Source organism: Alexandromys fortis, unplaced genomic scaffold (assembly GCF_014885135.2).
Source record: "Alexandromys fortis isolate MF-2015 unplaced genomic scaffold, M_Fortis_MF-2015_v1.1 scaffold_172, whole genome shotgun sequence".
NCBI lineage: Eukaryota > Metazoa > Chordata > Mammalia > Rodentia > Cricetidae > Alexandromys > Alexandromys fortis.
This window is the reverse complement of record NW_026068061.1, coordinates 3,538,317-3,564,968: the sequence shown is the minus strand read 5'-3', so window position 1 is coordinate 3,564,968 and position 26,652 is coordinate 3,538,317. Positions and strand designations below refer to the sequence as shown.

The 26,652-nt window shown below is 42.8% G+C and overlaps 1 protein-coding gene across 9 annotated transcripts; it reads left to right on the top strand.

Moving 5' to 3' along the window:
* Positions 1 to 920: 920 nt before the first annotated feature.
* On the top strand, positions 921 to 26,652 carry Igsf10 (immunoglobulin superfamily member 10). Of its 9 annotated transcripts, none has more exons than XM_050120197.1 (8): positions 921 to 1,238; positions 1,737 to 1,897; positions 4,412 to 4,606; positions 6,200 to 6,329; positions 8,715 to 9,105; positions 12,777 to 17,051; positions 18,662 to 19,565; positions 24,179 to 26,652. In XM_050120197.1, the coding sequence occupies exons 3-8, from the start codon at positions 4,413 to 4,415 to the stop codon at positions 26,085 to 26,087; spliced, it is 7,803 nt and encodes a 2,600-aa protein (XP_049976154.1). In that variant the 5' UTR covers positions 921 to 1,238; positions 1,737 to 1,897; position 4,412; the 3' UTR covers positions 26,088 to 26,652. The 9 variants fall into 9 exon arrangements, with proteins under 9 accessions (XP_049976154.1, XP_049976157.1, XP_049976156.1 ...); XM_050120199.1 differs by having other exon boundaries at positions 1,193 to 1,238; positions 1,728 to 1,897; XM_050120198.1 differs by lacking the exon at positions 921 to 1,238 and adding an exon at positions 2,073 to 2,149 and having other exon boundaries at positions 1,431 to 1,897.

The window sequence follows — 26,652 nt, the reverse complement described above, 5'->3', positions numbered from 1 at the left end:
CAGCTGAGCCCAATAACTCATAAGAAACTTCTGCAATATAGCAAGACCCATCATCTCAAAAGGGGAATCTCTCCCTCTCTCTCTGTCTCTGTGTGTGTGTGTGTGTGTGTGTGTGCCACAATAACATCCAGCCTTACAAAAGGATGTCATGACCTTTGCTACAATGTGGAAAAAAAATAAAAGATATCACGATATGCCAAGTGAAATAAACCATATACAGAAAAAAAACATTGTATGTTCTTATGTACGGAGTATTTTTCTAATCAGACAAATATACAGAATACAGACAAAGGTGGTTTATGAAATTGGGGTTGGAGATGGTTACACGTATATCAGAGGACCCAAAGCAACAACTATAGGGTAAAGGAATCCAGAGATTTAACATTATAGGAACTGTGTTTAAGAGTGCATCTTGCTGACACACACACATTTGCACACAGAGAACAAAGAAAGTGATAATACATTGATTTGTTTCATTCTTCAAGTACTCCATATTTTTATGTTGCACACACCAAACATTTGTAACCAATAAAGAGGAAAGAGAGTAGGTGCCTCCCCCAGGGCCTAAGAGTACATGTAAACTTTGGACACCTCAGTTCTCAGCTAATTCAACTCGCAAGCAGAAGAGGAGCCACAGACCCAGGACAGCCCACAGGAATTAAAGCATCTTTGAACGCTATTGTCGTCATCATCATTAGCATATATCCTTTGTGCAACCTGACGGGTTTCATTACATTTTTACTCAAATATATCATGTGCTGCGTGTGTATTTGCCACCACCGCTGCTGCCGCCCCCCCCCTCCCCGCCCCGCTCCCTCCCGGCACCTATAGCTTTCCTGTACATCCACCCACTCAAACTTAATCTCTTTCCTGCTCCTAATAGTACTTTTTCTACTTTCATGCTTAGATTTCCCCCCTCCCCACCCCGCAAAGAGGTAGACGAGGTCTCCAAAAAGAAAGAACACGTCGCCCCTGAACCAGTGCTTGTACAGCGGGCCACCAGGCAGGATTTACAAACCGACAGCAAAAGCTCAGGCGAGCCTGGGCTGGCGTTGGCAAACTCTACCGGTGGTCCCAGATCGATGGCCCGCCCAGTTGCACAAGCAGAGGCTCCGGGCTAAGGCTACGTCGCCTGCCCCGCCCTTCTCCCCCAAGCGAAGACCCCCCCCTCCCACTCCCCGCCCCAGACGCTGAGCAGACCCCAAAGACCGCGCAAGTCCATTGGCCCAGAGTCAGAGGTGAGCTGCAAACAATCCTGCTTGGGAAGTGAAGGAACTCGGGAGAGGGGGGGGGGGGGACTGGACGATGTGGGGGCTGGGGTCCAGATTGAAACGGGTGGGCGGGCAGAAGGATCCAGGGAAAGGAAGGTACTGGAGGGGAGTGGGAACAAATGCGGCTCCCAAATTAAACTTACTTCAGTGACTGAGGCCAGGCAAAACGCAAAACGCAAAACGCACGGGGAAGATTATTTGTAGCCTGAGACCCTTGCATAGACACCGATGGCACGTTTATGCAAAACAAGCAATTTGAGGAGAAACTCCCGGGACGTCGGAAAGAAGGAATGCTTGATTAATAGTTGTGTTTAAGTGACTTTAAAGAGAACTAACATACACTAATTGAGGGAGGAGGAGACATTACAAAGTCTCCAACGTCAGCAGCAGCAACAGCCCCATAAAGAAAGGCTTTGGTAAGTTAGGAAATGGACGATAGCATTAACATTACAGTAGCGCCTCCAGGTCTCTGAAGCACCAATCCCACAGTTGTAAGCCAGGAAAAGAGAACCCGTTTGCTTCCTTTGGAAGCAAAGAACTTTCCTTCACTCGGGTGAAGACTTTCCTAGGAAGACTGTCTCTGCTTATGTTGCAAGAGGATTCAAAGCCAAGACAGAAGAACCCAGGTATCGCCAACTCTTTTGTTATATACAGTTTGAGGCTTAAGTATCCGGGAACCCCTGCGCTATTTATGGCTCCATTCTCTTGTAATTAACTCTCAGGACGCGAAGAGTTGCTCTTCTTTCCCAGCAGAACAGAGGGTTGCCTTCTTCACGTTGTTCTTTGTTCTTCTAATGACAGCAAGCTCCCCTACTATTTTTACTCCTGCAAAGAGAGTTCAGAACTTTCCTGTGATTTGGCGGTGACAGTGTGGGCAAGTAAGCAATCTTTAGTAAGTCTTAATTTGGGTTAAACTCATTCATGACAATGCCGCCTTCGGATCACGGGGCTTGCCCCACGTGTGGGGGTTAACTTGCTCATCTTCTATCAAGCTGAGCATAAGTCTTTCGTGGTACTGCCCCGCATCCCTATGTCAGTGAGGAGAGGTGTGCTTCCAATCAGAGAAAAAGTAGTATTACCCCTGCAAGGTCAGGGTGGCTGCTATAGCTCTGGGCTGAGACTCAGCCCTCCCAGCTGGTCAGTTTGCTGTCCTCCTGGTCAGTAGCTGGCATTGAAATGTCCAATGTGTCCTTTTTGGCAAGGATTTGAAGAAATGTTAGAAATATTTAATCTCTTTTCTAGTGGGTTATTACAGCTGTAAAAGTAGTCTTGGAAGGTTAAATCAAATTAATAAAACATGTTATACATTAAATGATACAATGTTACAAAATTGATTATATAGATAAATACATACATTGATGCATATGTGGGATATATATGCTGCAAAATATTGGTTATATCCGAGTGGTGAGATGAGAGAAATGATTTTTTTCCTTTTATTGGTTTACTGTTGCTGAGTGTTTTTTATGCTCTATGTATTTTATTTTTTTAATTGTACATGCATTATTTTTATAGTTTTATAGTTTTGATAGTTTAAAAGGCTCTTATACAAATGAGACTAAATCTATGAACTTTAATTGTTCCAATATCACTATTAGGGTCTCTAATAATAGGGATCCTGCTTTCCAGGACATGAGAAGCTATGAAGACATTTTCACATTAATGAGACCATTTAATGGTACTGTCCAATGGGAGGCTAGCACATGCCAGTCCTATAAAGAGTACATTCCCTTAGTGTCTGCACCGGTTCACAGCCCAGGGGCTAAGGGTTCCTCTTTTCCCAGAGCTCACCAGCATTTGTTAGCAATTGTTTTTTGATGCTCTGCATTCTGAGTGGGGAGAGATGGCTCTCAAAGCAATTTTAATTTGCATTTCTCTGGTGGCTAAGAATCTTGGCCACTCAAGTCTTCCTTGGCTGTTTGTATTTCTTTCTTCAGAGCTGGTTATTCCGTTTACTGAATAACTGAATTATCCCAGCCAGTTACTGGGTGATTGGTGAGGGGTGTTACATTTTTGTAGCTCTTATAGAAGTTCCTAAAAAATATAATAAATCTGAAAATAGGAACTAGAATTACCAGTCCGTTCCTGGGTATGTAACACAGCTTTGCATAGCAATGCTTACTGCTGCATTTTTCACAACAGCCAGGAAGTGGAATCAACTTACATGCCTGTCAAAATACAATGAATAAAGAAAACATGGTGCATATGTACAGCAGAATTCCATAAGAAGTGAAATCATGACATTTGCAGGAAATGGATGGAGCTGGAAATCATTAAGCTTCTAAAAATAAGGCTGACGCAAAAAGAAAAAAATACCATGAGGCTTCTCTTGCAAGCAGAACCTAGATTTACAATCCTAGGCATATATGTGTGTTTATCATTTTATTTAATCATAGACAATTCTGATTTATATGTGTGCATATCTGAATGCACATGATAAGAAAGCAAGAAACCAACCAAGGAGAGTGGGGTGGGGTGGGGTTCTCAGAGAAGGCAGCAGGAAGGAGGGAAGCTAATAAGAGCAAGTCTTAAAGACACAGGCACCATTAAGAAAGAGGTTCATTTGTTTTCCAACTCAACACAGACGGTGACAGGATGTACATACAAGACCTGCCCAAGTTCAAACCAGGGCAAAATGCCAGCACAGAGAAAGGCAAGTAGACACAAAGTCCCATCCCTCACCAAGAAGCCATTTGCAATTGATGCCTGCTGGGAAAGGAAAATCGGTTCTTTCCAATGGAGTGACCTTGGGTACATCAACTACACTTCAGGCCAACACAAAATTGACTCTGTGGATATTTTCTGTGTTTTTTTTTTCATTTTTCTTATTGTTTTGCTTGTTTTGATTTTCATTTGTTTTTTTTTTTTTTTTTGTTTGAGATCCAGAATGAACATGAAGTTGGGTGGATAGGAAGTGGCACGGGGGTGGAGGGGAGATCTGGGAGAAGTTGGGGTAGGAGAAAAAACATGATCAAAATATATTGTATGAACAGTATTTAAATAAGAAAAAAGTAAATTTAAGTTTCATTTGCCACAAAAGGTTTGGATAAAGGAACTATCCCCAATTATTCCCAGGCTTTTTGCGTGTGGTGAGACTTTGCTGGAACTGTCCTCATGACTTTTCTGTGATGTCTTTTCAGGATGAAGATGGGTGACAGAGAAGTCGGCTGCTTGTTGACCTCCCTCACTGTAGTCTTCCTGATGGTCACCCCTGGGAGCAGGGCCTGTCCTCGCCGCTGTGCCTGTTATGTGCCCACGGAGGTGCACTGTACATTTCGGTACCTGACCTCCATTCCAGATGGCATCCCAGCCAATGTGGAACGCATAAATTTAGGGTGTGTGGGCCTTGCCTGATCCCCTTCTCAGAGAGGGACCACTGATCATCTTGGTGACTTGTCCCCAAAATAGCTATGCTTACTCTTAATATTTTTCTCCTAAAATGAGCTCGTAAGAACCTTACATTTGTGGAGACAATAAGTATTTTTTTTTCTTATAGTCTTTTACTAGACCCTGAAGACCCTCTTAGTTGTTTGAGATCCTCATAATTATGGGGCAGCTTCACTCTGAATAAAAATTTACTGGAAAACATTACAGTTTCTGTTAACAATCATTGCTATGATACAAGGCATAACTAAGCAAGAGGAACTACCTTCTATGTAAAAAAAAATACACCATTTTCTTTTGCAAGGTCCTTTGAGGCTTATCGATGTCCACATAGCACATGAAGCTAGCCACCGTCAGGGGGCTTACTTAAAATACTTGACTTCCTAACTCTGACAAATTATGGTGCTATTTTAAAGGTTTATGAGAAATTGCATGTATAAATAAATGCACAAGGAATGGGACACACCATAGGTGAGGATGTGACATTAGCGTTCACTTATGCCACGCCAGTACTCTTGTTCACCTCAGGAGGAGGAAATTGAGGTGGGACAGAAGTAGCCAGTACAGAGCAGCAGTGCCGTGGAAGCCATCACCAACAGGAAAGGCTGACATGAATTGTGTTCTCCCTATAAGCTGCTCTTGGTCTGAGTACCATTATGCATCCATTCACTGCCTGTCCTGGTTAGTTTTACGCCTACCTGACACAAGGTAGAGTCACTGGAGAAGAAGGGGCCTCAGCTGAGAAGATGCCTCAATGAGAACAGGTTATAAGCAGGCCTGTAGGGTGTTTTCTTAAGTAGTGATTGATGGGGAAGGGCCTAGCCCATTGTAGGTGCTGCCATCTTTAGACAGGTGGTCTTGGGCTTTATAAGAAAGCAGGTTGAGCAAGTCAGTCACCAAGAGTCCTCCAAGGCCTCTGCATCAGCTCCTGCCTCCAGGTTCCTGCCCTGTGTGAGTTCCCTTCCTGATGTCCATCGATGGAAAAAAAAGTGATTTGGAAGCAGAAGGCAAATGAACCCTTCCCTCTCCAGTTTTGCTTTTGGCCATGGTGTTTCATCACAGCAATACTAACCCTAACGAAGACACTGGTGCTCATAACGCCTTTGAGTTAGATTCTGTTATCTGTACTTTGTCGCTGAGGAAACTGGAACACAAGATGTCTCCAAGTTTTACCCAGAGCCACACAATCCTTTTTGGGTCTGAGCTCATAGTCACATCCATGTGGACCCCAGTGCCAGGTCTCTTAACCCGCCAGAGTGAGGGGACAGCCTGAGTCTTGGTACCCACAAAGAAAATGCTAGGCTTCAGTACATGCTAGAAGATGTCTAAATATTTAAGGATGGGAAGGAATGTGGAGGGAGGGCTTTGAGGCTGCAAGGACTGGGGAGGAAGTGGAACTTCTGAAGTCAAAGTTCAATATTTCAAGTATTTGAGAAATCTCTTGGGAACACAGTTGCAAGAGGGGATTTTCTGTCTGTTTCTCCTTTGACGTTTGTACTTTACTCGACAGGCTCAGTTGATGCCTACAACGAATTGTCTTGCAGGTACAACAGCCTAGCTAGACTGGCAGAAAAGGATTTTTATGGGCTGAGCAAACTGGAGCTGCTCCTGTTGCATAGTAACGGCATCCACACGATCACTGACAAGACCTTCTCAGGCTTGCGGTCCCTGCAGGTGAGATGGGGCAAGCGCCATGGGGGGGTTAGAGGTGAGGGAGAACTCCTTGACACAAGCCAACAGCTGCCTATCATGTGAGATAGAAGATGGGCAGTTTGTAAACTCGGGACAGACATCAAGGAGAGGTTTGCAATTGGGATGCCCTTATATGTGGAAATTAGAATATTAAGATTCCTGGAGTGGGGGCTGAGGTGATATCTCAATGGGTAAAATGTTTATGCGTGTATGAGGGCCGAAGTTTGGATCCCCAGGAGCTGCACAAAAATGTGTGTCCTAGTGGTAAATATGCAATCCCAGCCCCAGATGCATAGGTTGCAAATCCCTAGCCATCTGCTCTATCCAATTAGTGAGCTCCATATTCAGTGAGAGAACTCGACTCAAAAGCAAACATGGAAAGCACAAAGAAGAGAGCCAACTTCTGGTCTCTACACGTGTTTTCCACGTTTGTTTTTGAGTCCTCTGACTGAGAAACATTGGGTTTGAGGTAATACTCCTATTGTGATCTAGCTGCCCACACTCCCCCTGACTGTCAGGGGAACTTCCTTATGGTCTGTAATTGATAAGGATGTTCCCCTGCTTTTTTTTTTTTTTTTTTCCTGCAGATGGGTCTCCAGAAAAGCAGTTAAAGTATCAAAATATCAAAATAGCAAAGGTTGCTAGGCAGACTCCCTATATAAGCAGCTACAGCTCAGAGCTCGGGGCCCCTCCCTTCCTGCTCTCCCTATAACCAAGAGGCTCCAATAAAGCGTGATTTGGGAAGAATCCTCGTTTGGTGGCTGTTCCTTCCTGCTGGTCAGGGAGTTCGCCGCAACTGGTGCCGAAACCCGGGATCGAAGATACTCCCAAGTAACATTAAGGGCAAAGCTTTCCAGCTTGGCTTTTACTTACTCTGGAAATTGGCATTCCCGAAAAGCCTCTTGTGTAGAGATGGTAATTTGAATCAAATAAGAAAAATGGGTAGAAAGTCACAACTTTTATAAGTACTTCATGTTCTTTTCTTTTTTACAAAGAATAGCACGGTCAACTAATTAGAAGGGATTTGTTGAATACTAAAGCATCATGAAGCAGTCAAAATTACTTGACTTACAATTCAGAATCAATTAAATCTGTATTATTGAAAAAGACAGCATGCCAGATGTCACCCAGCTGATGAGTGGATAGACAAGACTGTGTAACATGCACACAATGTAGAAACCAAAAGGAATGAAGAGTTGACGTGTTTTACAACATCTTGAAAACATTTGTCTAGGTGAAGGAAGCCAGGTCCAAGATGCCACATAGTGTATGATTCTTCTTACATGAATTGTTTAAAATAAATGAATCTTTAGAAACGGGAAGTGAAGAAAAGACAAAGATAACCGTGGATTTGGATTGGTTTTAATTTGGGGAAATGACCGTTTCCTAAGATGAGATAGTGGAGGTGGATCTAGTTAGAGCACAGCGGGTATACTAAAAACCAGTGTGCTGTGCTCAGAGAGGGCCCAAGGGGGGGGGGCATGAGTGAGCAGAATGAGGTGATGGGGAAAGAGTCACAAACCATGGCTTCTCTCATAGTTGGAGCCTAGATATGTCAACATACTGACATAAAAGCAGAAGGAGACACACTTAGGGGAGGCAGGGAACCAGCAGGAATGGGAAGGGGACAATGGAAGGTACTGGAAGGTAATGGCATATATTACAGAGATGTCATAATGACACTAAAATTAAAAAGCAATGGACTTTTGGATTATATCTCCATAAAGACACTATAAATGCCCCAGGGATATGGAAGTCCATAAATAATAATCTCATGAATCTTAAATTTATTTCTTCTTCTTTTTCCCTTTTTTTTCTTCTTTATTTTCACTACACATAAAAAGTAGGCAAAGAAGTGAATGAACAGGGGGAGGCACAAGGGAGGCCAGTGGAAGGGAAATAAATTTCATAGTGCAACACATTACTTTGTATTATAATCTTAAAGAGTAATTAAAATACACCAGTGCACTTGTCACCCAGCTTCCATAGTTATCCGCGTGTGATACGATCTTGTCTTATTTACAATCTGTATATCACATTCTGCTGGGCTGTTTTGATTCCAATCCAAGTTTATGATGCTTAATCTTATACAGAATAAAAGAGTAAAGAAACTCTAGAAGTGACCATAACATCACTATCATACATATTACAACTTTAGTGGGAATTCCTCAACATTTACAACTGCTTGTACGAGTCTGGTTGTCTCTGATATTATCACGTTTAATTGAGCACTAATTTGTTGGATTAGGTTTTAAAGTATGCACACTCCATAGGATTCATCTCAACATATTTCTATATTCTTCATAAACCTTCTCTTTTATGACAGTTCCTTTGACAGAATAAGTATGTTCATATCTTTATTTGCAGGTCTTAAAACTGAGCTATAACAAAGTCCAAACAATTCAGAAGGATACTTTTTATGGACTCCGGAACTTGACCCGGTTGCACATGGATCACAACAGCATTGAGTTTATCAATCCTGAGGCGTTTTATGGACTCACCTTGCTCCGTCTGGTACATTTAGAAGGAAATCGGCTCACAAAGCTCCACCCAGACACATTTGTCTCCTTAAGCTATCTCCAGACATTTAAAACCTCTTTCATTAAGTACCTCTACTTGTCTGATAACTTCCTGACCTCCCTCCCAAAAGAAATGGTTTCCTACATGACAAACCTAGAAAGCCTCTATTTGCATGGGAACCCATGGACCTGTGACTGCCATTTAAAGTGGTTGTCTGACTGGATACGAGGAAAGCCAGGTATTGTTACTGTTTATTTCTTGGTACCAGTGAGATAGAATAGCCAATGCAAGGCACTTCATCTATAATAGAAAGTCCTAGATAATAGAGATGCAGAAAATGAAGTCCTCCAAATAACTCAGTGACAATGAACTCTGTACCCAAAAAACTCAGCTGTGTTTGTGTCACAGTGGCAAAAGAGGAAGTTATGTCTCTCTAAACTCCCTCCCCTTTCCCAGGCAGACACTTTCCATTCTAGCCCCTGACACTCCGCAACTGCTTCAGCACGGAACCCTACTGTTGCCTCTGCTTCCTCTTCCTTCTCTGCTCTATGTGCTCCCAGATGGCAGCTCTGCTCAGCATTACTTCTCCAGGAGAGTCACACTGCTCATCTACCCCATCCGCATCAGAATCACGACCTCACACTCGTGTAGATTGCCGGTGTTCCCTTTCTTGAAAGAACATTATAGTACTTATAGAATTAATTTATATCATGAAATGTCTGATGCCTTTTCTATGTCTAATTTATGTATCCATAGCCTCTATGATATATCTGGGACATAATACTTAATACTTAATACTTTTGTTAAGCTGTTATTATATAGGTTCACCATCTATTAGTTACCTATGGTCTTAATATGTCTCAAATGTTTGTGAAAATATATAAAAATGTATATGTTGTGTGCCCATACACAATGCACATATATGTGATATGGTTATATATCTATATATGTGAAATACAATCAAAGTCTTTAGGACTAAAATCTTTCAGTCATGTCTATATGACAGGTTCCCTCATGTATTTGATCTCTTACTGACAATTTCACAAGACTCATGAGTCAATCAATCACCGTTTTACTTAGAAACTTTTTCATCTACCCTGAGCAATCAGATAGCCTCTCACGGAAAGTGTGGCCGTTTCTCTAATACTTTGCTGCAGTCCAGTGTTAATATATTCATCTCTGCTCGCGTCTTCCACTCTTTGGTTCCACAAAACTCTTGGTGTTGCTTTTCAACAAATGCAGACGTTTGCCATTTTCCTGACATGCATTTGCCCGTAGATATAAAACTCGAGGTTTTGTGATCTGCGCTTATGTGCATCTGTGTATGTCACCTCTTTGCAGTGCCCAATCATCGTCTAGTCTTCATAAAACTATCTCAGTTAGCCCACTTAAGAAGCGTGGGTGACAGCATTGGAAATATATAAAACTATTTCTAGGGAGACAGATGACAATAGCTGTACAGAGACTGCAAGTGGCCAATTCTACCATAGAACATCTTTATCTCAATTTATAAGTTAAAACGTGCAAACATCAGGGTCTTAGAGTTAGTTCTGCCAGATACCTGTCTTCCTGACATTTCCTTTCATCCTTCTGTACTTACCCACTCCTCTGGTTTCCCTTCCTCCATGAACTGCATGCTTCTTGGACATCCCTTGACCAACAAGCAGAGCTTACTGCCCTGTGGGAAGACAGTCAACCAAACAAGACATTCTAATGGTGAATGCTGAGGGTTAAGACAGGGAAAGCAGAGGGCACCAGGAGAAGTAAAGCAGGGAACCCACACTGGAAATAAGTGCTGGTCGTACAAGTCCTTGAGGAGTGTGTAACTAGTGATGGCACTGGGCATGTCACACAGCTCATGTCAGAGCTTGGTTGGCATTGAGTGACAGGGGTGAGGAATGGAAAGCGCTTGCGTGAGACTGGAAATGGGTGTGAAGGGAACGAAGTGACACAGTTGGGTTGGAATCTGAGCAAACATGAGGCTCGATAGCTCTGGTCCAGGCACAAGCACTCGTCAAGATCCCAAGATATGGACACAATTCCTCCGTGCTGAGGTTTAACTGAGCCAGAAGTTAGCTGTGCTTTCTGCTTCATGAGGTCAGATCCAGGGCACTGACAAGCAAGTAAAGGGCACAGATTGTCAGTAGGTGGCAGATGGCATTGGAAGGAACTCCTTAGGATTGTTCAAAGCTTTTAATTCTTTCTATCTACCACCACTGCGTATTGTTATTCTAGAAAATTGGGTGAATAATGACTAATGAAATATGACCTGGTATACCGAAGTACGGCAGTGTTCCCTTATCCATGAAGGACAGGCAGTGGATGTGGAAAACCATACGTAATATCAAACAATACCATGGTTTCTTCTGCACATTGTTGCCCTAACTTTTGAAGTTTAAAGTATAGCAGCAAAATTAATATGTTTCTTTTTCCTAATTTCACAGTAAAATTTTCACTATAAATCAAGAACTTTAGCATATGCATTGCAACATGTTGCTTTGATTTTTCTTTCCTAAGTTGAGAAGTTTCTTTGGAGAGGAACCATGTCTGACTGTCAGCATCACCACTCTTGTGGCTGGCGGTATGATTAATAAAACAGGGGTTACTTGGACACAGACACCATCACAGTTTATGTGATACAGGAAATAGCTACTTAGCAGCTAAGCATGGAGTGTATGTCATCTGCATACACTGGGAAGAAGGGTTGTGTGCTGTAATGGGTGAGGGGCCCATTAAAAACAACGTGAGATTTCATCAGCGTACTCAAAACTGCATGCGATTTCAAACTTGGGTTTATTTTTGGAAGTTTCCAATCCTTATACTCGGACCACGGTTGCCTTCCGATGAGAGCACCGGCATACACCGAAAGGGTTTAGAGTCTTTGGCCTGAGTGACTCGGTCCTTTACAAAGAAACTGCACACATTTAACACTGTTCTCGGGAATTACATCTAAGACACCTGTTGTTTCAGTTACCTGCTGAGTTCAGCAAATGCTAGAGGAACTATTATGTGGGACAGCATGGAAGCCTCAGACTGTTGTTTCAGAGAAACATTCTACACCTCTGTTCTCGTATTGAATGGCCAGCTCTTAAAAACAGGCTCATCAGAGCAATGTTTAAAATGCCCTAGTGTATAGCACCTCAGAACCCAACAGGACTCCTTTGTGCCTAGTAGCATAAAATTCGCAAACTGCGACATTACCAGACAGCCTCTCCCCTCACCCATCAAGCTTGGCTTGAGTCCCTCTCATCCTACAGGACCATCCCTAAATAAACCTGGACTGGCCATCCCAACTACCTTCCATGGTCTACCAATACGCGCATCTTATTGGCTGCTTTAACCTGCATCTTTGTCTTGTCCTTCTGTCTGCATCCCTCCATTCCTATTCCAGCTAAGCTAGATCACAAACTGTTCTTTTGGATAATGGATAAATGCTTGAATTTTTAATGCATATCCCAGGATTTAGAGATCTTCAAGCAGGCTACCTTTTAAAGTATAGCCAAGTTCTATGACTGTCCTAAAACCTTGGCATGAGGAACTGAAGGGTTATTAATTAAAGTGCTGGACATGCACTTATGGTATTGTGTCTCTAGATAAGGAAATGGTTCATTCAATTAATACTTCTCAAGTACTAAATGACTCCAGGCCTAATAAGTAGATCTGTGAATGAGACTAATGAAACCCCTGTCCCTGTGCATGCTATATCGTGGCATGATGTGTATGTAGACCATGTGTTTTAGAAGCCTGTGCATGCTGTATCATGGCATGATGTGTAGACCATGTGTTTTAGAATTCATTTCACAAGCTTCTTTGAACTCTAGTGAAGATAGTTCTTCAAAGTATTCATGTGTTAGTTTATAAAGATGCCTCAACTTTTGAGAATAATTAAATGATGATTTTTTTTTCTAGATGTAATAAAATGCAAGAAGGACAGAAGCCCCTCCAGTCCTCAGCAATGTCCCCTTTGCACGAACCCCAGGATGTCTAAAAACAGACCACTTGCTATGGTACCGGCTGGAGCCTTCCTGTGTACAAAGCCAACCATCGATCCGTCACTGAAGCCGAAGGGCCTGGCTATTCAGGAGGACAATGGATCTGCCTCCACCTCACCCCAAGATTTCATAAACCCTTTTGGCTCCCTGTCTTTGAACATGACAGACCTGTCTGGGAACAAGGCCAGTGTGGTCTGTACCATCCAAAAGCCATTCAAGACGCTGCCAATTGCCTTCACTGAAGAAAATGACAACATCATGCTGAACATGTCATTTTCAACAAATCTGATGTGCAGTGTGGATCCCGATCACCTCCAGGCAGTGTGGCAGCTACTAGCTTTGTACAGCGACTCTCCTCTGATGCTGGAAAGGAAGCAGCAGCTTCCTGGAACTCCACAACTGACTTTCAAATATAAGCAGGTGGCTCTTACGCCTGAAGACATTTTTACCAATATAGAGGCTGACTTCAGAGCTGATCCTTCCTGGTTCCAACAAGAAACAATTTTCTTGCAGCTGAACAGAAATGCCACCACACTTAGCACGCTGCAGGTCCAGTTCTCCAGCGACGCTCAAATCACTCTACCAAAGGCAGAGCTGAGAGTGGTGAGACGCAAATGGACCATGATTGCAAAGGCGAACAACACCAAACTGGAACACACTGTTTTAGCTGGCAGGACTATTGCCCTGGACTGTCCGGGCCAAGGTGACCCTTCGCCTCACTTGGAATGGCTTCTAGCTGATGGGAGTAAAGTCGGAGCCCCTTATGTTAGTGAGGATGGGCGAATCCTGATAGACAGAAGTGGAAAGTTGGAACTGCAGATGGCTGATAGCTTTGACAGTGGCCTTTACCATTGCATAAGCACCAACTATGCAGACGCAGACATTCTCACCTACAGGGTCACTGTGATGGAGCCCTATGTAGAACCCGCGTATGAAAATGGAGTTCAACATACAGTGGGTACTGGCGAGACACTCGACCTCCCATGCCAAACCACTGGTATTCCAGATGCTTCTATTACCTGGATTCTTCCAGGAAACACTGTGCTCTCTCAGTCATCGAGAGACAGGCAAATTCTTAACAATGGGACCTTGAGAATACTGCAGGTTACCCCAGGAGACCAAGGCTATTATCGCTGTGTAGCGGCCAACCCATCAGGGGTTGATTTTTCCATTTTTCAAGTTTCAGTCCAAATGAAAGGCCAAAGGTCAGTTGAGCATGATAGGGAAGCAGATGGATCTGGACTTGGAGATCCCAATCCCCGTGTTCCTCCTAAGCAACCACCATCTTCGAAACTCTCTACATCAGCTTTGACAGCAGGGGCAGAGGCTAGAAAACAAGTCTCCAGTATACGGAAGAAGGGCAAATCCAGAGGACTAATACATCGGCGGCGTGGGGACTCCACACTTCGGCGTTTCAGGGAGCAAAGGAGGCAGTTCCCTCTTTCTGCTCGGAAGATTGACCCACAACACTGGGCAGCACTATTAGAGAAAGCAAAGAAGAACTCAGTGCCAAAGAATCAGGAAAATACCACAGCTAAGCTTGTGTCACTGGGTGCTCCACCTGCGGTGCTCCCTGCTGAGGAAGAACGTGCTTCCGGCATGATTTCTCTAGATGAAGAATCAGTGGTTCTGAAAACGAAAGTGCCCGATGTTACAGAAAGGTTATCAACTGCTGACTCTAGACCAGCATCTTATGGCTTTGTGACAGGCATGGCATCTGGCACAGAAGTCTCCTCAACCGTGAATCCACACACACTACAATCTAAGCACCTTCCTGATTTCAAACTATCTAATGTTATTGACACTACAGCTGAGTCAAAGAGTATAAACCCAACTGCAGCAAGCAAACTCGAAGATGTAACCAACCAAAATCTAATCGTTATCTTCCCATCAGTACCTGGGGTAGCTGAAACTCAGGGTACTGCTCAGGTAGGGAAAAGAGCATTTTCCCAAACTACACACCCAGGAACCGGGGGAACCAAGGCTGCCGATAGCCATACCAACATACTCAGCATCCTCACCAACGGAGTTGATACAGTCTTGCGGTCAGCAAATCCAACAGAGGATTATGGGCATCCGATACCTATAACAGGACTCAGCAGAGCCAGGGGTAATGCCACCTCTTCTCACACTACTAAAGAGCCTCACTTCCCCAAGAACCTTTCAGATTCACAAACTGCTGCCCCTTCTCTACCTCACATTTCCAGAAACAGTACAGCTAACTCCCCCTGGTCCAGGCACTTTGGGAGAGAGAGGACAATTTGGAGCAGAGGGCGAATTATAAGCCCATATAGAACCCCAGTTCTCAGACGGCATAGATATAGGACTGTGAGGCCAGCACTCAAAGGATCTGTTAACAGGAGTACTAGTGAATCTTCAGCCACAGAACGCCGTAAGCTGTGCCCAACCTGTGCTTCCACAGAGAGACTCACACTGGCTGCTACAGTACTGTCCACTCCAGGCTCATCTCTTAGCATCCTCCCCAGGGCTAACATCACTGGGGACATAGAAGGGTTGACCACTGTAGCTCTGAGCCCATCATTATTACTTAAGAACAAACAAACTGTAGATATCGAGACATTACGAACCACTATAAAATATTTCAGAGGTGAAAGTACCCAAGTGGCTCCCAGTGAAGCAAGCACGACTTTCACTCCCACATCTGTATCCCTGGAAAAAACTCCAGTAGCAAACAGTGGTTCCCTGAGTGCGTCCAGTACCAGCCAGGAGGAAAAAGACTCAGTGATGACATCACCAGTCTCCGGTCCACTCAGCAAACCCTCAATGCCAACAGAAACAACAAAAACAAAATTCTCAAGAAGGAAAATTCCCAGGCATAAAATCTCTGTAGATAACCGTAACAAAAAAGGGGAGTCGAAAAATCTGTATCAGTTTGGTTTACAGAAGAACACAGACACGATGCTTCCCAAGATAGCTCCTCTTTTACCCACAGATCACGGACCCCCCTCACATTCTACCATGCTCTCTGCAACACGGATGCAAACTCTGTCTGTAGCAATGGCTGTCACTCACCACAATGCCACTGAAGGTGCCAGAAGTCTCTCAGCGGGCAAGGAGCAGTCCTTCGCCAACTCTGCCTCAGTGCGTCCTGGTGCCACAAGCAAGAGAGCTAATACAATGAGCTTCCTGTCGATAGAAACAGACACACTGACAATGCCTACGGCCTCTGCATCTGTCATTATCTCTGAAACCCAAAGAGTAAGTTCCAAAGAGGCAAAAGATCAAATACAGGAGCCTCCGAAGAGCAGGAATGACCCAAACACCACCCCAGGGCAGAGTCTGGGCTTCATCATGTACCCATCTCCAACAACAGCTGATTCTTCCTTGGCTTTTACTGACTCCTCACTACAAGACACTAGCAGAATTGTAAGCACAGTTGCTCTCCACCCAGGAACTAGTCTCCTGGGCATAACTGAACTGTCCCAGAAGAATACTCAGACTTTGGGAAATACAACAGCTTTAGAAACAACTTTGTTCAGCGAATCAGAGGTAACCACTGTAAAAAGGACCTCATCTATACCACCATCCTTCAGCAGTGGGGCTCCCCTAATGCCCATTCCTTCCCCTCCTCCCTTTACTAGGGGTGTGGTTACAGACAGTGAGGTCACTTCGGTTTTCAAGATGGTGACCAATGGAATCGTTACTATACATGGATCCTCAAGGAACAATACAGATCTGCAGCAATCCTCCACAGAGGCTCGCCCAGATCCCCAGACAGTAACTCGAACCACTTACTTTACCTCCTCTAATCTGTTCCCTTCTACTCCTGCGGCAGCAGTAAGAACAGATAAACCACAGATTTCTAACTGGAAGCCCTTTCTCTGGCCTGAAAACCACATTCGGCGCAAGGCATATTCAGAAACTATTTTAAAGGGGGAAAGGCCAGCAGGGAGCTTGTGGTCCCCTCTCAGCTTTCCAGAGGCCAGCACTTATGCCTTACATGGGAATAGACAAAAGCACGCAGAGAGTGTGATTGATAAGAGACCTGTTCAAAACCCAACTTCCAAACTCCTTCCCTTTGACTCTTTACCTAAGACCATACTGGAAAAACCAAGAATAATTGGAGGAAAGGCTGCAAGTTTTACTATCCCAGCCAACGCTGATGCCTTTCTTCCCTGTGAGGCTGTTGGAAACCCCCAGCCCACCGTCCACTGGACCAGAGTCTCATCAGGTATTTGTAGCCATTAGCAATACCTTAGTTACAAACAAAGGACATGACTGTATCTTTCAGAGTTGTCTTCAAAGGAGCAACACTAGTTTTAAATGTCTCCAAAAATATAAAAACTATTAATATCCTCACTTGACATTTATGTATTGCTCATAGAATTTTTTTTAGATTTTACATTTTACTTTTGTATGTGTGCAAGCATTATGTATGTATGTGTACATGTGTGTCTGTGTGTGCACTTGCACACATTAGGGCAGGTGCCTTAGCACAGAGGTATTAGATTCCCTGGAGCTGGGGTTCTATCTCCAGCCCCTAATAGGTTTTAAACTTCAGATGTATTTTATGTGTATGAGTGTTAGGCCTTCATGTGCGTACATGCACATATGTGTCCAGTATGTACACAGGTCAGAAGAGGGGACCATACCTCCTGGAACTGGAATTACAGATGATTGTGAGCCAGCATGAGGACACTGGGAACTGAACCCAGCTCCTCTGCTACAGCAACAAGTGCTCTTACCTGCTGAGCCATCTCTCCAGCCCCACTAGAATGGTTTTTAATGTGTTAAGAAGAGTTTGGTGGAACAACTAGATGGCTCCATGAGTAAAGGGAACCTGCAGCTAAGCCTGATGGCCTGAGTTCAATCCCCGGAACAGACACGGTTGAAAGAGAGACGACTCTCACAGGTTGTTTTCTGATTTCTGCAAACTAGCAATGGCACGTATGCGGCCATACACACACACACAAACCGGCATGTGCCTATACATACACACACAAACCAGCATGTCCCTATACATACTGCCTATACATACACACACAAACTGGCATGTTCATGTATCTATACGAACATATATCTATATGAACATATATCTATATGAACATATATGTGTGTGCACACAAATCAATAAAATGTAATGATAAAGAATGTTTAAAATCAAAAGTGATTTTTAAGGCTAGACAGAATGGCACATGCCAATATGCCCAGCAATGTAGATGAGTTCAATTCCAGCCTATGCTATAAAATTAGACCCCATTTCAAAACAACAGTCTTTAAAAAATAGTTTGGATCAATTGGTTATCTGATATTAAATGATCTGCACTAAAACCATATACATTCAGGTAATATAGGGCTGAGCAGATTCTATTTATTTATATATAGTTACTGTAATTTATATATTATCTATACACATAAATATATATAAAAACAATAATTAAAGAGAAGGAAGCCATAAATTTGAAAAAGAGCAAAAGGGGGTACATGGGAGGAGCTGAAGAAAGAAAGGGAAGGGGTAAAATTATCTAATCGTATTGTAACATCAAAAATAAAAAGATTAATTTGTTAAGCCAACAAAAACTTTGAAAGTAGATCTCATATATATACATGTGTATACATAGAGAAATGTCATGTTTACATAGATAAATGTCATGTTGAACTATCTGAATTTTAAATTTAAATTTATGTGAATAAAAAATTGAAAAATAGCTTTAACACTGAAGAGTTTTTTCAGTTTAAATGTTATTTATTGTCAGCTTAACAAAAAAATAGCCTCATGTTTTCTATCTAGTCTTTGATGCTGATAAAGTATATATATATAAATTTCTTTCCTTTTATTAGGACTTGAACTATCCCAAGGGACACAGCAGAAAAGCAGGTTCCATGTGCTTCCCAACGGCACCTTGTCCATCCAGAGGGTCAGTATTCAGGACCGTGGACAGTACCTGTGCTCAGCGTCTAATCCACTTGGCAAAGACTACCTTCATGTCATGTTGTCTGTGGTTTCTTACCCTGCTAGGATCCTGGAGAGGCATGCCAAGGAGATCACGGTTCATTCTGGCAGTACTGTGGAATTAAAGTGCAGAGTGGAAGGCTTGCCAATGCCTACAATTTCCTGGATACTTGCAAACCAAACGGTGATCTCAGAAACACCCAAGGGAAACAGAAAGGTCTGGGTAACACCTGATGGAACCTTGGTCATCCACAATCTGAGTCTTTATGACCGTGGCTTTTACAAGTGTGTGGCCAGCAACCCAGCCGGCCAGGACTCACTGCTTGTTAAGATACAAGTCATCACAGCTCCCCCTGTCATTCTAGAGCAAAAGAAGCAAGCTGTCCTTGCGGTTTTACATCAAAGTTTGAAACTGCCCTGCACTGCAAAAGGAACTCCGCAGCCCAGTGTTCACTGGGTTCTCTATGATGGGACCAAACTAGAACCGCTGCAGCTGACACGTTCCAAGTTTTTCTTGTATTCAAATGGAACCCTGTATATAAGAAACATTGCTCCTTCAGACAGGGGCACTTATGAATGCATTGCTACCAGCTCCTCAGGTTCAGAGAGAAGGGTAGTGATTCTCACAGTGGAGGAGCAAGAGACAGTCCCCAGGATAGAAATTGCCTCTCAGAAATGGACAGAGGTGAATTTAGGTGAGAAACTGCTACTCAACTGCTCTGCTACTGGGGACCCAAAACCGAGAATAATTTGGAGGCTACCATCTAAGGCTGTCATTGACCAGTGGCACAGGTAAGCCTCTCTGTTGGAACTATCCCCTTCATTTATTTAGCTGGAGTACATCTAAAATGAGCACGTGGTACAGCAAGGAGAGCAGCAGCTTCAAACACCATCCAGGATGCACAGGAAGGTGAATGTCTATAGAAGGGTATTCCATTTGACCTCACTGAACACAAAGTCACTCTTACATGCTTAACTGGGGTCCAGATTCTTGATTTGGACAGATGAGAGCTGTGGGAGAATCTTATTAGCCTCCATGTTGGTGGCAGGCAAATGTTTTTTCTCTTTTTCTTTTCTCATGGCTGCTTTAAAAATAGTAACTGTGTAAAGTTATTCATAATCTCCACACCAAAAAGAGAACTCATGATGAAGTCGAGGCTCTAGGAACAAGATGTTGAGTTTCATTCAGGACCCTCTTATCAGACACCTCACACGTTAACTACGCCATAATCCTTTCTTTCTTAAAACTGCAGTGCACTTTGTGAAAGTCACATTAAGACCTTCTCAGAGTAAAATATATTAAAAATTCCATAAATGTGATGTTACAAGAGAAAAAGCCATTTTCTGCTATGTTCTTTATAAACTTTTGCTTCACAAAGCAAAATTTATAGCTTATGAATTATAAATTCTTGTGATTTCCATGACTTTGTGTAGTGATTTTCTGTAATCCAGAAAAAGATGGAAATGAGTATTTATTTACATATTTTTCTTTAAAATACTCATGCAATAAAAAGTAAACATAATATAAATGAGCTTAAATGTATATTGGTATAATTCAAGCTTTTTTTCCTAGTGTTCCAGTGAGCTGATACAGAATAAAATCAACAGACTTGTAATTTTTAATCAAAGGGTCAATATTAATGTTCAGGTTTTTCAGGCACCAAAATTACCTTAAATGTTAGACTGTAATTCACTAAGATATAAAGTTATAAAATGCTGAGCTAGAGTGTCAATGTTAGAAACCACATGTTTACATATATTTTCTCCCGTGTGTGTCCCTATTTTGGCATTCAATATCTTCTTTAATGCTTCATTTACCAGATTTGCCTTTAATTTCACAACACCACCTCTCAGAATTGCTGCACCGGCTCTTAGTTTTTGCAGCTCTTTATGAATTATAGGATTACTTTATTTATTTACTTCTTGGAAGAAAGTGACTGAAATTTTGATGGGATTTTTTTTTTCATTGAGTCTCCAGATTAACCTTTTGACCTGGTAGCATGGGACCCCTTACCATTTTTTTTTGTATTCCCTAGAATTTATAGTTTTTTAATTCTCGATTTGTAAGTTATCAAAGCTTTCTGATGGAGTATTTTTAGTTTCCTACGTAAAATAATGGTCTCTGAAAATAAGGTTAATTTCTTCTTTTCTGATCTGGACGCCTCGGTTCCTTCTCATTCCTAATTGCTTTCACCAAGACTTTCTTACTATATTAAGCAAGAGCAGTGGAGCAGAGGGAGACTTGTTCTGATCTAAGGAACCCTTTCAGCCTTTTCTAATTCAGTGTGATATCGATGGTAGATTTTTCATATATATAATGAAAACTCTTCCATCTAATAAAAAGCACTAGTATCTGACAGCCATACTGATGATTTCTATGAACATATGAAGAGTTATTTGCACTTCTTCTTAAAGTATAAGTAGAAATTCCAGGGGCTCTCAACATACTTTTAAAGGGGTAGCACATCTTTATTCTAATCTGAAAACACAACAATAATGAGTATTATAATAATCCACAATAATTATATAATTATTATAATAATAACAATAATGAGTATTATAATAATCCACAAGGCTGTGACCTACTAGTAAGGTGCCTTTCTCCTTCAGCAGCTACATGGTATCCCCTTGACTCCCCTTTTACTCTCTCTATGTATCCCTTCCAGTCTGGCTATATTCTGCCCTGCCATAGGCCAAAGTAGCTTTATTTATTGACCAATAAGAGCAACACATATACAGAAGGACACCCCACATCACAGCTAGATTTCTTATGCAGCCCAAGAGCAACTGCTTATGGATGCTGCCAACCAGAGAGAGAGGAGGGAACGGAGCCTCCCTTATCAATCAATACAGTCTCCCTCAGACATATTCACAGGGCAGTGTGGTACATAAACTCCATCAGTTGAGACTCTCAGCTATTTTTAGACTTGTCAAGCTCACAGGGAAGCACAGACAATCTTGTCAAATTGATGCTTGTCTCTTTTTGAGGTTTTTCACTTCAAAGCTACTTCAAAAGTCCCCAGCCCTCTCCTAAGCAGATAAGCTTGTTCTTATGTCATTGTTCTTCCGGTGTTGGTTAATAGAGGATGTTACATTCTGGAACATCATTAGATCAAATCTGAGGTATCACTTTTGTTGCCTTTGTTGTTTCTAAAAGGCTGTCTCTTTACCAGTAGCATTAACATTAACCAGAATCACCGATTAACATTAGTCAGAAACAGTGATTGCTTTGACAAAGATTCTGTGTTCTTAGAAGCCCCTAAGGTAAGTGTAGTGCACACTAAAATTGGAGTCTAGATCTCAAACTTAATTATTCCCTAAGTAGCCTGAGATATCTGTCAAGTACTGTGGTCAAAGTTCCTGGCCACATCTATTGAATCTGAATCTCTGGAAAGAGAAGCCATGAAATATGCATAAATTTGGCCCTAGACAATGCTAACACAGGCTCTAGGAGTACCAGCATTTAGGGAATTAGTCCCCAGACTCTCCTACATGTGACAATCATGTGAATAGCCTGATGTCTAGGCCAACTCCACATCACATAAGCCGTACATCCTAGTCTTGGAGCATGGGTCCAAGTATTTCAGACTATACAGGCTGAAGATTTAATAATGCAGCCAAACTTGAAAATAAATGGTTTTAGAATGCATTAGGAGAAATTAATAACAGGCGGTAATGTGCCACTAGACAAAAGACAGGTTTTTCCTGAAACTTCAATCAAGTTCACCTGATTTCTTCTATAAAATGGGAGAAATACTTGAGTATTAAACAAAAAAAAAATCTGTACAAAGTTTCAGTAATTTCCTTTACTTGTGTGTACATTCTCATGATTTCACCTTGGCGTCTTTCCAGAGAAATTCCTTCCACACTTGAGAAAAACAAAAAGCACACTAATCTTACATTATTCTCTATATAGTATTCTCCACGTCTGAAAATGACTTGAGGCTGTTGACTTGGGTAGTAGTTATACTTCAAGAAGTCCTGGGCTAGCCGGATGACTTGGCAGGTGAAGATGCTTGCTGCTGTCCTGACCTGTATGCTCTTAGCCACTGGAACATCCCCGCCCCCCCCCCCATTAAAAGCTTTTTAAATGTATTCTTTAAGAAGTTTTGGGGCAGACTAGATGGTTCAGCTGATAAAGACACCCAATGCCAGGCCTGATGACCCCAGTGTACACGGATGAACACACACACAGTTCTGAGTTTCATTTGTGAGTTTAGCTCATGTTGTCAAAAGAAAGAGGGAAAGTACCCTTAGGTGTTCTTGTTTCTACTCAAAGCTAGGCTCAGTTTAATCTGGAAAGATCTTCCATCTGGTGGTCAAATGTGGCAATTACAGACAATGCAGTGGCAGTCCTGAAGAAACCATCATTTTACAGCTGCCTAGACAGCAGGTGCTTCGGTTTCTAATGAGTCTTAGATTGGTGTTCTCTGTAGTCATCAGAGGAGGAACTGTTCTTCAGTTAAATAACTTAATGATTGCCCCATTAATATATTTTAAAGCTATCATCAGACAATAACACATACATGAGTTATTTTTCCTCAGTAGAAAATTTTAACTTTTCTGGATTCTTTTACTTCCAGCATTTCTCTTACCCTGCGCTGTCTTAAAAAATTATATAAGGAGATTCACTAAAAGTGTATTTGGGAAATAACCACTTGTCTCAGGTAAATCATACCTTGTTACAGAGCTGTTTTTTTTTTTTAAGCAAATGGCTTGGATAACAGTAGGTGATTAAGATCTTCATTGTAACATTTTAAGAACTATCAATAAAGTTAATGCCAAGCATAAAACACAAACATGTGCACACACACACACACAAGCACACACAACAGGATGTGGTAGATAAGCTTGATAGTAACAATGATTGTCATTGTATCTATGTGTCAGAATTTCATAGTAATAATTTACATATACAACTATGGCAGTCATCTCTTGGTAAGGCTGGAGGGAGGTAGCATCACATAAATCAGGCCACTCCTACACAGTATGATTTTCCGCAAATGAGCATAAGTTGCAGAAATTTTTAGCCTTTTCGTGTGTATGCCCACGCTCATGTTGGTGTGTCATGTGAAGTGGCCAGAGGTAACTAAACAGCAGGTGTCTTCCACAATCACTTTCTAGCGACCTTGGACCCAAAGTTCAACTATTCAGCTACACGAGCTGTCTATCAAGCTCCAGGGATCCACCTGTCTCCATGCTCCTGGTGCTGGGGTCACAAATGCACGCTACTACCATGTGTACCTTTCATGTGGGCACTGGAGATCCAATTTCAGGTCTTATAATTGTGCAACAAACAATTTGCTAGTTGAGCCATCTCCTCTGCTCCATGTTCAGTCTTGGAAAAAGGTAACTCGGCCCACGGTAATCAGCTGTACTTTCACGCTTGTCTCTCTTCTTCTTAGAATGAGCAACCGAATCCAAGTTTATCCAAACGGATCCTTAGCTATTGGCTCGGTGACGGAAAAGGACGGCGGTGACTACTTGTGTGTGGCAAGAAACAAAATGGGAGATGATCTGATCCTGATGCGGGTCCGCCTAAGACTGACACCTGCCAAAATTGAACACAAGCAGGATTTCAAGCAGCAAGCGTTCCATGGGAAAGATTTCCAAGTGGACTGCAAGGCTTCTGGCTCCCCTGTGCCTGAGGTATCCTGGAGTTTGCCTGATGGAACAATGATCAATAACGCCGTGCAAGCTGACGATAGTGGCCGCAGGACCAAGAGGTACACCCTTTTCCACAATGGCACCTTGTACTTCAACAGAGTTGGAATGGCAGAGGAAGGAGATTATATTTGCTATGCCCAGAACACCTTAGGGAAAGACGAAATGAAAGTCCACCTGACAGTCGTGACAGCCATACCACGGATACGGCAAGGCTATGAGACCCACATGAAGATCAAGGCTGGAGACACAGCGGTTCTTGACTGTGAGGTCATTGGGGAACCCAAGCCAAGTGTATTTTGGTTGCTGCCTTCCAATGACGTCATTTCATTCTCCAACGGCAGGTACGTATTTCATGCCAATGGAACCCTGTCCATTAATAATGTGAAACTGCTTGACTCTGGGGAGTATGTGTGTGTAGCTCGGAACCCTAGTGGTGACGACACCAAAATGTACAAACTGGATATTGTCTCTAAACTCCCACTAATCAATGGCCTGTACACCAACAAAACTGTTATTAAGGCCACAGCTGTTCAGCACTCCAAAAAATACTTTCACTGCAGAGCCGATGGGAGCCCCCCTCCCCGGATCACGTGGATTATGCCGGACAACATTCTCCTTACAGCTCCATACTATGGGAGCAGAATCACAGTCCATAAGAACGGAACCCTGGAACTCCGGAACATCAGGCTTTCCGACTCAGCGGACTTCACCTGTGTGGCTCGGAACGAAGGCGGCCAGAGTGTGCTGGTGGTGCAGCTAGAGGTCCTGGAAATGTTGAGAAGACCAACGTTCAGAAACCCATTCAACGAAAAAGTCAGCGCGCAGGCTGGCAGGTCCACAGCACTGGACTGCTCTGTGGACGGGAACCCGCCCCCTGAAATTATCTGGATTCTCCCCGACGGCACGCGCTTTTCTAACAGAAGGCCACATTCCCCGTACCTGATAGCGAGCAACGGTTCTCTCATCATTCATAGAACAACTCGGGACAAGTCAGGAAAGTACCGCTGTGCAGCGAGAAATCAGGTGGGATATATTGAGAAGCTCGTCATACTAGAAATCGGCCAGAAGCCAGTTATCCTGACACACGCACTGGGGATGGTGCAGGGGGTCAGTGGAGAACCTCTGTCACTGCACTGTGTATCCGATGGGATCCCTAAGCCACATGTCAAGTGGACCACGCCAAGTGGTTATGTAATAGACAGACCCCACGTAAATGGAAAATACATACTGCATGAAAATGGCACATTGGTCATTAAAGAAGTGACAGCTTATGACAGGGGAAATTATATCTGCAAGGCTCAAAACAGTGTTGGCCAGGCAGTGGTGACTGTCCCGGTGATGATCGTGGGCCACCCTCCCCGAATTATAAACTCCCCACCCCGCAGCATGCTCAGGAGGACAGGGGAGGCACTTCGGCTTCACTGTATGGCCCTGGGAGTCCCCAAGCCAGAGATCATCTGGGAGAGGCCAGAACACTCCCTGCTCTCAAAGGCCAGAGGAAGGAAACCCCACGGAAATGAGCCGCTTTACCCACATGGCACCCTGGTCATTCAGGATCTCCGATCCTCTGATTCTGGAGTCTACAAGTGCACAGCACAGAACCCACTTGGTGCTGATTACGCAACAAGTTACGTTCAAGTCATCTGACAGGAAGAACAACTAAAACTGAGCAGAGTCAACATGGGAGGGTTTATTCATATTTTTTTTGGAAGAAGTTCAGTCAAAGGCAGCCATAGGCACGGAAATGAATCTGAATACATTTACAGCATTAAATTTACAATGGACATGCGGAAGAGACTTGAAAATAAATGCCTTAGGAACCGATGCTGAGTTTCTATGGATTTCAACTTGAACTCTTAACTTAAGGCACTTTGATTTTGCCAACAAATAACAAACATTAAGAAGAAACAATCCACCACAAAATAACAAATGGCAAGTGCACCTGAATTTCCAGTACAGAGAGCTTGCTCTGGCTCTCAGTCGCCAGCCGCCTAGCGTCCATCTTCCACCAGTGTTACACACAGAGGGGGAGACACTGGAAAAGATGAAATTTGCAGTCTATGGACATCTTAATGTACACATATTTTTGTCACTGGTTCATAAACATGTTGATAAAACTTACAGAAAAGAAGCACTGAACTGTTTTGATTATGATATAGTTCACTTGTTCACGCTGAAAATTCTCATTGCTTTAATACCCGCATGAAGAAAA

Excerpts from the sequence above, each read along its gene's own strand:
- Igsf10 (XM_050120200.1), top strand. The coding sequence starts at position 4,413 with ATGAAGATGGGTGACAGAGAAGTCGGCTGCTTGTTGACCTCCCTCACT. Across the intron at positions 4,607-6,199 it reads GTGGAACGCATAAATTTAGG|GTACAACAGCCTAGCTAGAC; the intron begins GTGTGTGGGCCT and ends ATTGTCTTGCAG. Across the intron at positions 9,106-12,776 it reads CTGGATACGAGGAAAGCCAG|ATGTAATAAAATGCAAGAAG; the intron begins GTATTGTTACTG and ends TTTTTTTTCTAG.